Raw genomic sequence first — 11783 nt, forward strand, 5'->3', positions numbered from 1 at the left:
AATTAGTAATTTACTGGACAGACTTTTAATTTGAATTTAGAATCGTTCAAATGCCACATTGTTTGGCCAAGATTTTGGAGTATTAATTTCAAGTCTTTTTCAACCTAGTTACTTGACTATTTATCAAGTCTTTTAATGCTTCCATAGATTCGTTTGTGGCTTCCAGATTTTCTCTCTTTGTATCATATTTTTCTTTTACTATAATAATATAGGTAATTTTTTAGTGATCCCTATATTGTTTTCATGTATTTTGTATTACCACTGTTAATGTATGGGTTGGAATTCATTAATAATGGATATTTGATCATTTTAACAATATATTTCAAGATAATTTTATAAAAAAAATAAATAAATAGTATTTATTGGATTTGTGAATTGTTTGTGTATCAAATGTCATGCAATTTTAGTACCATTCTATTGAAATCATCTATGTACAAATCTTGATGCAAATCAAACAACAGTTGATATAATATATAGTAGACGAGTGTTTTTTTTTTTTGGAAGGTTAGCGGGTTTAATGCCTACTAACAATTCGATTAATAAAAAATGTATTTACAACGAGTCAAGCGACTCTAATTCCTAAATTTATTTATTTATTCTCACGAAATCCTCTAAATTACTCTAATAGTCCTTAATAACCCTCTAAATTCTTAGATCTACTCTTCTAATCTTACATATATACACTCATAATTGCTCTAGTACCTTAATCTTCATCTTGTCCCACGACTGGATCTGCTCTTCCGACCGCCATCGCATTCCGACAACCAGATCTACTCACCGTCACACTCCGATCAAGATAAGGACTCTACGCTCCGAACTCTGATGATACCGCGCTCTCGACTCCGATCGACTCTGCTTGGTTCCCTCCTCTCTCTCAATCTTCTCCACTCGAAAAAATAGAGTCGAGCGAAAGAGAAAGGAGGACATGATGCATCGGAGATGAGATCTACAAATAGTGAAAATGACGAACGAATAAGAAGTGTGAGTTTGGGAGAAGGAGGGAGGGGAGGGTGGCGGCTAGTTCTAGGTTTTCGCTGGGCTCTCTCCTTTCATAGTAGACGAGTGTTGTGGAGGATTGATTCTCAACCACTTTTACTGAGTATAGATTTGATATTCCATCATATACTGTTAAATGTAAACCGTTGTAAATGTTATATCATGGGATGGACAATAAAAATTTGCATCAAAATCCCATTATTTTTCATATGCATCGTAGTATAAATCACATTTTAATGGTCGGATTTTGAAAAATATAGCACAGACAATTTTGCAATGTTTGTGGAGTACTATAAATCACATTTTAATGTCTTCTTACTTCAGGCATGTATATATCTCTGTTCTCAAAGTATAAATAATAAATCTGACCAGCTCACTGTGATTTTCATATAAAAATTAATAACTGTAATCTTCATATGGAAATTTCCTTGGAGGCCAAATTTTACATTTTTTTTAAAAAAGATACTATTTTTTTCGATAGGTAGAATATCCATTAATATAAAAGTTTGTGGACCACTAAAACACAGGGTTTTTCAACCTATTGAAAAAAAAGTAAAAATATCCTAAAACAATGTAAATTTTGATTTTTTTAAATATATTTTTATATGAAGATCACAATGAATAATTCAGATCAAATATTTAAACTTTGAAATGAAGATAGGGACATAAAGTACAAGAGGGTATTTACTTCATGAAACGGCATATATAACTCAACTCCTATAACTAAAAGATTTGACACTAAATTTTTTTAATCATAAATGCACACAAATATGGAAAACGAAGTTTAACTATATCTAGTATTTTTTTTGCTAACTTTTAGATTTTTTAAAATTACTTTTTTTTGTATATGCAAACAATTATTATATTTGTTATTTTTTTACCATCTTCACAAAATCCGGAAAATAGTAAAATTAAATTATTTTAAATTAGAACCTAATTTTCTTTAAAATTTAATACGTGGACTAAATTAAATCATTTGATGAACCGATGGTAAGTCTTGTGTTCAGATTCTGCTTGTTTTGGTATTTAGAAATTTCTATTGGCAACTTTTAATTAGTATTCTTTGGTCACATTTTTAGTTTGAATTCTACATTAATTGTCTAGAGTGGTTCAAATGACACACGGTTTGACCAAGATTTAGGAGTCATTTCAAGTCATTTTCGACCTAACAATTATCGGGAAGATATATATATATATATAAATATATAGAGGTGGGCTACGGTGAGTTGCGAAGTAAAACGTGTTTCTACTTCACGCCGTATTTTTATTTTGAAAGTCCAAATGACCGATCCGAACCGTTAGATGTTTAATCCATATTGAAATGTGCTTGGAGACCAAATTTTAAATTTTTTGAAATTTTTTTACTATTTATTAAGCATTTTTGAAAATTGCTGTTTTGCTGTGAACAGTAAAAAACAGTAAAATTTTCTGGACCATCAGATCAGTGACTTTCAAAATTGCTTAATAAATAGTAAAAAACATCCAAAAAATATAAAATTTGGTCTCCAAGCACATTTCAATATGAAGAACAAGATGAACGGTTCGGATCGACGTTTTGAACTTTAAAATCACAAAATATGAGCGTGAAGTAAAATAGTCGCTTTACTTCACAACTCACCGTAGCCCACTTGAAAATATATATATATGCAACTTGACGACTTATTCCCAAGTCATTTAATGCCATAGATTTCATTGCAGCTTATAATCAATACTAGAATTCACAGGAAGAGCAGAAATATGACTTTTTCCATGAACTTATTCTTGGAAAAAGCCATAAAATAACTTTTTCCAAGTGCCACGCTTGAAAATACTCCCGTCGCTAATACCTTCGTTAGAAATAACAAATATTTCCAAGAGCACCATTGAAAACACTCATTTCTAGTTTTTTCCATGGGCATGCTCTTGGAAAAAGGACACTTGGAAAAACGTTCAAACTTGGTCACCGTCTATGTTATTTCTAGGAGAGCATACGTGGGGCCCACCTTAGTTTTTCCATGACAATCAAATGAGGGACCCACCCGATTATTTCCAAGGGCTTGGAACATAGGTCCCACCTATTTCATTTACAAGGGTGACACCCCTAGGGCCCGTAAGTATTTCTAAAGGCATATTATATGGGACCCACCCCAATATTTCCATGGCCGGCAATGAAAGTGGGCCCCACCTAATCAGTTTTTGGCGCTATTATTTGAATATGTAGGTGCTTTCTTCTATGGATATATCAATGGAAATAATAACCTGGATGGATTTATACTAGAAAACCCTCATTGGACAATCCTCCCTTTCCAACCAGTACCCACTTCCCATTGAAACTGATAAACAAAAACACATCTTACAAATAGAAAACACATTAAGAAATTAATCATAAAGCATTTAATAAGCATCAAGCCTTAACATAGCATAATCAACACATGCACATTGTTGATTAATGAGGTACTGTATTGTGTACCTACACATTCCTAATATACCCACTATGAATTAACAAAAATTAACATATTAAGTTACCATCTAGTTTGCTGATACGTTAGAACTTGTAATTCACAAAAGTATGCACTTTCCGACACTAGAAGGTCTAGTTCAGGTTGAAGGTAGATTGCCCCACCATTCATCCTCCCTTGCAATTGCATTATTTCCAAGGGGAGCTTGATTCAAGAGTACTTGAAAAGTATGTCCCCAATTTGGTTGCATAGGAAAAGGAACACCCTGTGTATACCACATATATAGAGACATGTTATTGAAGCAGTTTTGCTAAATTCATTTTAGAATTTTTTGTATAATTGATTTACTAACAGATGGTCAATCTTGACTGTTTCACCGTATCAGCATGCATTGTTTCAAGTTTTGACTGTGTTTGGTGTTGGTACAGATACAGGGGGTTGGTTAGAGATGATTGCAACTCAATTTGAGGTCTGCTATTTGTCAGAACCTAGTCTGAAGTGATTTTGATCACTGGTTATTGAACTAAACAAAGAAATAAGAAGATCAAAAACCAAAGAAGCAAGCTATCAACATTTAAATATATATATATATATATATATATATATATATATATATATATATGAGTGCACTTGTCAGAACTGAAATGAGTAAAATTTTGCATAAGATACCTATGTATACATATACCTACTGCCATCACTCAAGCTCTTTTCTTCATGATTTTACATATAAGTCCCTTGAATTTATGGATATTACGACAACTTAATACCATAACACCCACACCTCAAATTAACTTTATGTAGAATGACCCATTTATTTTTAAGGAAATAGAAGAGGAAGCTAGCTAGCTCAACTCTACCACCCCTGGTGGGTTTCTCCTAATTACTACAACTTTTATTTTGTCTTTTTAATTCTTTTGATAAAATAATCATTAGGGTCTGATGTAGTAGGAAACCAGCTGGCTCAACAGCTACATCTTCACCATTTGACTATTTTTTAAAGAATTAAAAAGGAGTTAAATAGAAAGCAAAGGCAGAACAAGAAAATACTTACATGGGAGATGGGCATATTCATTTGTGAAGCTCCATCTTCAAAGGGTTGAAAGGGATGCCCTTGACCCTAACAATTAAACTCATGTTGTCATTTTTTCCTTCCTTGATTTGTCAAAGTAAACTCATTAAGTCATGATATATGTGCAGCCTATAAAAAGAGAACATAAAAGAGAAGGTTGTACTCTCCACAAAAATGGGAAAACCAGATACATTTATGTTTCTCCTCTTTGTTATCATAGGTTCCGTTGCTACAGCTCAAAATACAAACAGAAATATCCCAGTCGGTGTTATACTCGATTTGGATACCCTTCTGGGCAAAATGGCTCGAACAAGCATTGCAATGGCTGTGGAAGATTTCTACACACTACATTCAAATTATAGTACCAGACTTGTGCTCTATACCAGAGATTCCAACCAGGAAAATGTCAAGGCTACATTAGCAGGTGACTGATCAAATTATTAAACTGTAGTAATGTATTTATTGATTGTGCAAAGTAAACTTTTATTTCAATGTCAATTATTCATAGTTAAAAAATATAGTCATCAAACAATTAATTGCCGACATGAAATTGTAATTATGGTCTTCGGGTTTGTAATTCCCTTGAACCAAATTCCACTGTAAATTTTTTACTCTTTCTTAATTAACAAACGTACAATAGATCTCTTTTCTTTTATTTTTTTTAAACCCCCTTCCCCTTAAATTCGGGTCTAAAAACTTCAACCTTCTTGCAGCACTAGACTTGCTACAAAACAATAAGACTGAAGTCATCATTGGACCTCAGAAGTCCTCACAAGCTGCCATTGTCTCTGAAATCGGAAACACCAGTCAGGTGCCAGTAATTTCATTCTCAGCTACCAGCCCCACTCTTGCTTTCATGCAACTGCCCTACTTTATTAGGACAACCATAAATGATACGGCTCAAATAAAAACTATTACCTCTCTCATCAAAGCCTATGGATGGCGAGAGGTAGTTACAATCTATGAAGATACTGAATTTGGATGGGGCATTCTACCCTTCCTTGCAAATGCCCTTGAAGAGATCAATGTGCGTATCCCTTACCGCAGTTTAATATCAAATTTGTCAACATATGACCAAATCAAGCAAGAACTCTATAAATTACAGACCATGCAAACTAGGGTTTTTGTTGTACACATGTCATCTTCCTTGGGCTCTAACCTATTTTTGATGGCTAAAGAAGTAGGGATGATGGGTGAAGGGTATGTATGGATTATGACAGATGGAGTGACAAACATGGTCTATTCCTTAAATGAAAGTGTTGCTAGTGCAATGAAGGGGGCTCTAGGTGTACGGCCATATATACCCAAGACTGACGAGTTGAATTACTTCACAATCAGATTGAAAAGGAGATTCCATGAAGACAATCCCCATGAAATGTCTAATGAACCTAGCATCTATGCATTATGGGCGTATGATACCATCTATGCACTAGCAATGACGGTAGAAGAAGTAGGGATTCAAAATACCAAAACTGATAACTTGACAGTTCCTCCATCGCAGCATGTCTTTTCCAATGGACCACAATTTCTTAAGGCAATCACCGACATCAAGTTTCAAGGTCTGAGTGGCAACTTTAAATTAATAAATGGACAGTTGCAGTATTCTTCGTTTGAAATAATCAACATTGTTGGAAGGGGGATAAGAGAAGTTGGATATTGGAGAGAAGAACAAGGATTATCAAGGGAAGTAGATGAAAGCAATAACAAGAGCTATAATTCAACATCAGCAGCAGATCTAAATCCTGTCATTTGGCCTGGGGAAACAATTGTTGTGCCGAAGGGTTGGGAAATTCCAATCAGTGGTACAAAATTACGCGTTGGAGTAACAGTAGGTTCATATCCTGAGTTCATGAAGGTGGAGATAGACCCTGAAACAAATACAACAAGAGCAAGCGGATACTCAGTTGATGTGTTTGAAGCAGCAGTAAAGCAATTGCATTATGCAGTCCCATTCGAATATGAACATTTTGGAGGGGTGTCTGCGAAAAGCTCAATCACCTACGATGAATTTGTCTATCAAGTTCATCTTCGGGTACATGTCTACTTTTTGTAAAAAATAATATGATTAAGCAATCTAGCAACAACTGCCACTAATTTAGCTAAATATGGTTGTTGGGTTTTTATAACTAATACACTTCTCATCTTTGTAGTTTAGTTAATCTTCATTGTATAAGAGTAAATTCATTTGAAAAGTTAAATTTGTTCTTGATACTGTTAAGATTCTACTGTACTTCTTGATATTATTTGAGGCACTACCTTTTTAAGCACATACTGATGATTACAATTAGCCAATCATTTTTAATCTAGCAATGATGTATGTCTGTGTCCTGTTAACCGATACTTTAGACTCAGTTATACAAATGCTTGCAATAATAAAAGTTGGCTTTTATTTTGAATTTTTCCAACTTTTAGGTCTATGATCAATACTTGAAACCACCAAATACCTTTGAATAAAGAAATTGCTTCATCATGCAGAAATATGACGTAGTTATAGGGGACATTACAATAAGGCACAACCGTACACGCTATGCGGACTTCTCAATGCCATACACTGACTCAGGAGTAGCAATGATTGTGCGAGTCAGGCAAACTGAAAATAAAAACACATTTATTTTCTTACAGCCATTGACTTATGATCTATGGCTGGGGAGCTTTGCATTTCTCATCTATGCCGGCATCACCATACTGATATTGGAGCCAAAAATCAGGGCCCCCCTCAAGAGATCTATATCAGGGCATGTCGGAACTATAGTGCAATTATCCTTGTTCGCATATCGTAAGTTCTCTTATCAGAAAATTGTCTACATATCAAAATTGGCATTTTCTTAGAAAACAAATTTATTTTTTATACAAATGGCTATCATGTTCCAAGTTGACAAAGTTAGTCACAATCTGACATATTTGCAAATAAATGTAGAAGAGAAGCTGGAGAGTATCCTATCAAAGATAGTTGCTATTGTGTCCATCTTTGTTCTGCTTATATTGACCTCAAGCTACACTGCAAGTCTCTCTTCGATGTTAACTGTACAACAGCTTCAACCAACAGTAACCGACATCTATGATCTCAAAAATAACGGCGACTATGTTGGATATGGAGTAGGTTCTTTTGTGGAAGGCTTGCTTCAGGAGCTCGGCTTTGACAGAACAAAGATGAAAGGTTATCACCTTGAGGAATATAGTGAGGCACTTGAGAAAGGAAGCGCAAATGGTGGAGTCGCAGCAATAGTACACGAAATACCCTACATCAAGTTATTCCTTGCAAAAAATTGCAAGTCATATACCATGGTTGGACCAATTTACAAGACAGCAGGCTTTGGATTTGTAAGTTTAATGTTAATTATGTATTTTCGTATGCTATAAACTAATTGCACGAACATGCTTACACAAGAAAAAAGTTATCCAAAGATGACAACAACCTGTAGTAAATCAAAGAAAGAATCCTTGATATTTAATAAGCATCGCATTGTGGCTCAATAGATAAAAACCAAGAGTCGGTATTCTTCAACACCATAATCTTTAAGTACCAATAGGGAAGAACTAAAGTCAAGAGTTGAATACCATCCATGTTCAATTTGTTTGTTAATCCTCATAGTAAGTATGGATACCATATTTACCTTTCCGGTCTCCAATTGATGGACAGGCTTTCACCAAGGGTTCTCCACTAGTTGCCGACATTTCAAGCGCAATCCTCAACATAACGGGTGGAGATGACATACTGCGCATTGAGAAGAAATGGATAGGAGATGCAAACTGCCAGAATAGTGGCAGCATCACCGTGGAGTCAAACAGCCTGAACTTTCTCAGCTTCTGGGGGCTTTTTCTCATCACAGGAGTTGTTTCCACAATATGTCTACTAATATATGCAACCATGTCATTCTGTAAAAACAGGCAAATGAAGATTAACATAATGAGCCCTGAAACAAGCACTGACGAGAAAATTGATATTGAAGCCTTACCCACCATGAACCAAGAGGAAGACCAAGTCGGTGATGCTGTTGCTATATCACCTGCTGAAAGTGACACCAACACTTCAACAATGAATGCCAACATGATATCATCATCTGAATCTGTAATATAGTTCATTTTTACAGGTTGTGTCAACAGAGCACAAGCAGCTATGTTAATTAACAGAAGATTCAAGCATTTTCTTTTGTAGTTGGTGATAGTCGACATGAAATGAGGATAGCAGAAGTAATCCGGTAGCTAGTTAGCTAATATGTTCTAATGTAATATATATGTGAACTGAGATTTTCAGATGTAAACTTCTCTTTAGTCAGCATATAGAATCTATATACAGTTGTTCAACTTTTCTCTTTAAACTCAGAGAATCAAAGAAGTCACAAAGTTTACTAGTCATTTGCTTTCCCCCTATAATCCCCCCCTCATTGTCATGATGAAAAATGTTTTGCCTCAGTGTCCCAAAATGCAATGGCAGCATAAACAAGCAAAGCACATCCCAACACCATCCAACTGTGCAAAGGTGACTGTTACTGGTCAATAAAGCAGACTAATACAGAGTCTAGTTTCTTGATTAGAGGTATAGCAACATAATGAGATGCCCCATGACCAATTTGCATGCCATTCTTCAAGTGGAAGAGAGATTACGGGACAATAACTGAATTGCGGCAGAGATCCCTTTGTATTCAGCCCTAACAAAATATTGTGATTCTACAATGTTTGTAGATACAAATGCTGACACCGAAATGGATATAAATTGTCAGTGACAAGTGTATGATTCGCACTTTGGAGCTGATAATATGTCAAGCAACTGATGGAAGTACAAATAAAAGAAAAAAAAAATAATGCACAACAGCTACTTGTTCTATCTACTCGTCTCTTGATGCCAAAAAAACATACCTGGTTGGTTTAAAAATCAGAGCATCCTTTGTTTCTTCATCAATTTTATCGTCACTGTGAGGTGAGCTTGCATGCTCTGACGAACTGACCTTATATCTGGGTTAGAACCACTTTGACGCCTCTAAAAGACTAAAACTCTTTGAAAGAGTAATGAAGCAGTTGATTGTCCTGAAATAAAATGAAATAAGAACTTGAAGATTGAAGTTGACATGGAACGGTTCTGAAATCCTAGCTGGGCAAAGCACCAAAGCTTGCTTAATTGCACATATGAGGGTAGTGATGAGGTTGAATTGGGTTAAGTTGAGTTTAATTGAACAGCTCAATTTTGGTTTATCATCACATTTTTGGGAACTTCTTTCACTGAATTTTGCAGATTATCTAATTGCAAAAATTGCATAAGTTTACTATAAGTATGTCAAATTACTAACATAGCAACAAATGGCTCTTTTTTCAAAAAAAGAATGTGCCCTAAAGTAAGAAATCATAAAGAAAATTTACACAAAAAATCCCGATTGGAGCAACAAAACTTAGTTGAGTAGCAGAACTGAACTGTTCCAATTAAGACCTTAAAACACACTTGATTAGATTCATCTCTGCTCTGTTGCATTCAGCATTTCTCAATGCTCAGCAATTGCATATCCAGAAATGAAAACAAATTTAGTCTGTTCTTCAAAAAAGAAAAAGGAACTTTGAAGTACCTTAAATCTATACTGCCTGAGCCCAGATGCAGCACAACTCTCAGAGATGCAGCCCCTTCTCCAATGAAGCCTCCAGAGATGCCTCTAGCTCGATAATCCTAGTCACCAATCTCTTTTATTTTGTCGCATTGTGATTTGTGAGTTACTTGATAGAGAGAGAATTCGTTGTAGCGGAGAGTGCGAAATTTGCAGAGGTGAGTGTGGTGGTTACGATCTCCACCTCGCTCCTGCCCCAACCCCCAAGTTCCAAGGCAGCGGAGGCGGAGAGCCGGAGACGAGAGAACAGAAGCGTCCTCCAGGGAAGATCCTATTGGAGAAAAATTCGTAATGGGCTTGTAGGAACTATACAGTTTCTCCCCATACATTCAAGGCCCATGGGCTTCAAATCTTACTAACTTCATTTGTCTTTTTTTTTGTGTTTACAAAGGCCGTAGGATAAACCTCCTCCTATCAAGTAACTCACCTCCGTAGGAAATAAATCTGCTGCGATTCTAAAGAATCACAGATCCTGCGATTCCACATTCAACTGTTCAGCTGTTTCGAGATCCGTGCAGAGGAAACAATTATTGTTGAGATTCGCATTCTAAAATATTAAGGATGAGATCTGAAATTGCAGGGAGCCTGTGATTCCAAAGTGGAATCACAGTAGATTTATTTCCCACCTCCACTACAGAGGTTCGCTCTCCCAAAATTTTTATTAATATCCAAAAAAAAAATATCAAATTTCAAAAACTATTTAACTTTTTGAGTTATTTGAAAATCTACTCAAACAACAATTTTTTTTTTTTGCGGTTTCTGATTGAATTTCCGCAAAAAAAAATGTAGTTTTGAAATTCCAAACCGGAAAAAAAAAATTGCGGTTTCAACTTTCTTTTTTACATTTTTCATATTTTTTTATTTAAATAGAAATATTTTATATATTTCTTTAAAATTAGATGGAATACTATATAATTTAATTTATTAGAATGACAACTACAAATAACCCGGATCAATATTTTTTCTGCCGAATTTTTCTGCGGCTGTAAGAAAAATTAATATATTTCTTTACGAGTTAATGAAAAAAAATAAAAATGCTTGAATTCTGAGTTATTGATTCCAATTTAAAAGTCACTTTTAGGTAATACATAAAATATTAGAAAGATAAGAAGAACATCATTGGCCATGGTGTTCTCTATATGAAAGAAAAGATGTAGAAGAATATTTCAAGGAGTGAGCAAAAGTTCAACTCAATTATCTTGGGAAATAGTGCAAGAGGTTAGACTTTGATTTCCTGAGAAGTAAATTGATACTGTGGCAGTTACAATAATTTTTTTTATTTTCTTTTATTCTGATTTTCATGTTGATCTTCTTTTATTTTTACTTTCCTTTCTTTGAGGTGTTTTGTAAATAATTTGTGTAAGGACTTTTTCATCATACCACTGTTTATTATTATATATGAAATTTGAGGGTTTGACCCTCATGTTTCTCTTTCAAAAAAAAAAAAAATGATATGCATGATAGGAGAGTAGAAATACAGTAGTCTTAGATGTGTAAAGGAGCTGGGCCTTAGCTCAGCTCGTTTATTTCGGCCTGAGCTTGGACTGAACGAGCTGGACCTAGGTCATCCGAGCCCAAAATCCCTGGCTCGCTCGTGACAAGCCAGCCCGAGCTGATGAGCTGGCTCGCTAGGCTTTATTGGGCAGCTATTATACAAATTCAAAAATATAAAAATAAGAAAGCTCATTC

General features: G+C 35.0%; 3 protein-coding genes across 3 annotated transcripts in view; 2 read left to right on the top strand and 1 right to left on the bottom strand.

Moving 5' to 3' along the window:
• The window catches only part of LOC144545780 (glutamate receptor 2.7-like), a 44655-nt gene extending 35336 nt beyond the window's left edge, over positions 1–9319 (top strand). Inside the window, exon 6 of the transcript XR_013508580.1 lies at positions 9094–9319. The gene's annotated coding sequence lies outside the window, so the exon portion shown is untranslated. The remainder of the gene's footprint in view (positions 1–9093) is intronic.
• Positions 1–10338, bottom strand: part of LOC144545787 (glutamate receptor 2.8-like) — a 75702-nt gene extending 65364 nt beyond the window's left edge. The window contains exons 1-3 of the transcript XR_013508583.1: positions 10059–10338; positions 9361–9528; positions 8460–8570 (exon numbers count right to left, since the gene is read on the bottom strand). The gene's annotated coding sequence lies outside the window, so the exon portion shown is untranslated. The remainder of the gene's footprint in view (positions 1–8459; positions 8571–9360; positions 9529–10058) is intronic.
• On the top strand, positions 4636–8812 carry LOC144545793 (glutamate receptor 2.8-like). Its single transcript, XM_078294362.1, has 6 exons — positions 4636–4927; positions 5217–5982; positions 6256–6535; positions 6979–7177; positions 7421–7824; positions 8144–8812. The coding sequence occupies exons 1-6, from the start codon at positions 4678–4680 to the stop codon at positions 8579–8581; spliced, it is 2337 nt and encodes a 778-aa protein (XP_078150488.1). The 5' UTR covers positions 4636–4677; the 3' UTR covers positions 8582–8812.
• Positions 10339–11783: the final 1445 nt, after the last annotated feature.

This window comes from Carex rostrata, chromosome 28 (genome assembly GCF_964058835.1).
Source record: "Carex rostrata chromosome 28, lpCarRost1.2, whole genome shotgun sequence".
NCBI lineage: Eukaryota > Viridiplantae > Streptophyta > Magnoliopsida > Poales > Cyperaceae > Carex > Carex rostrata.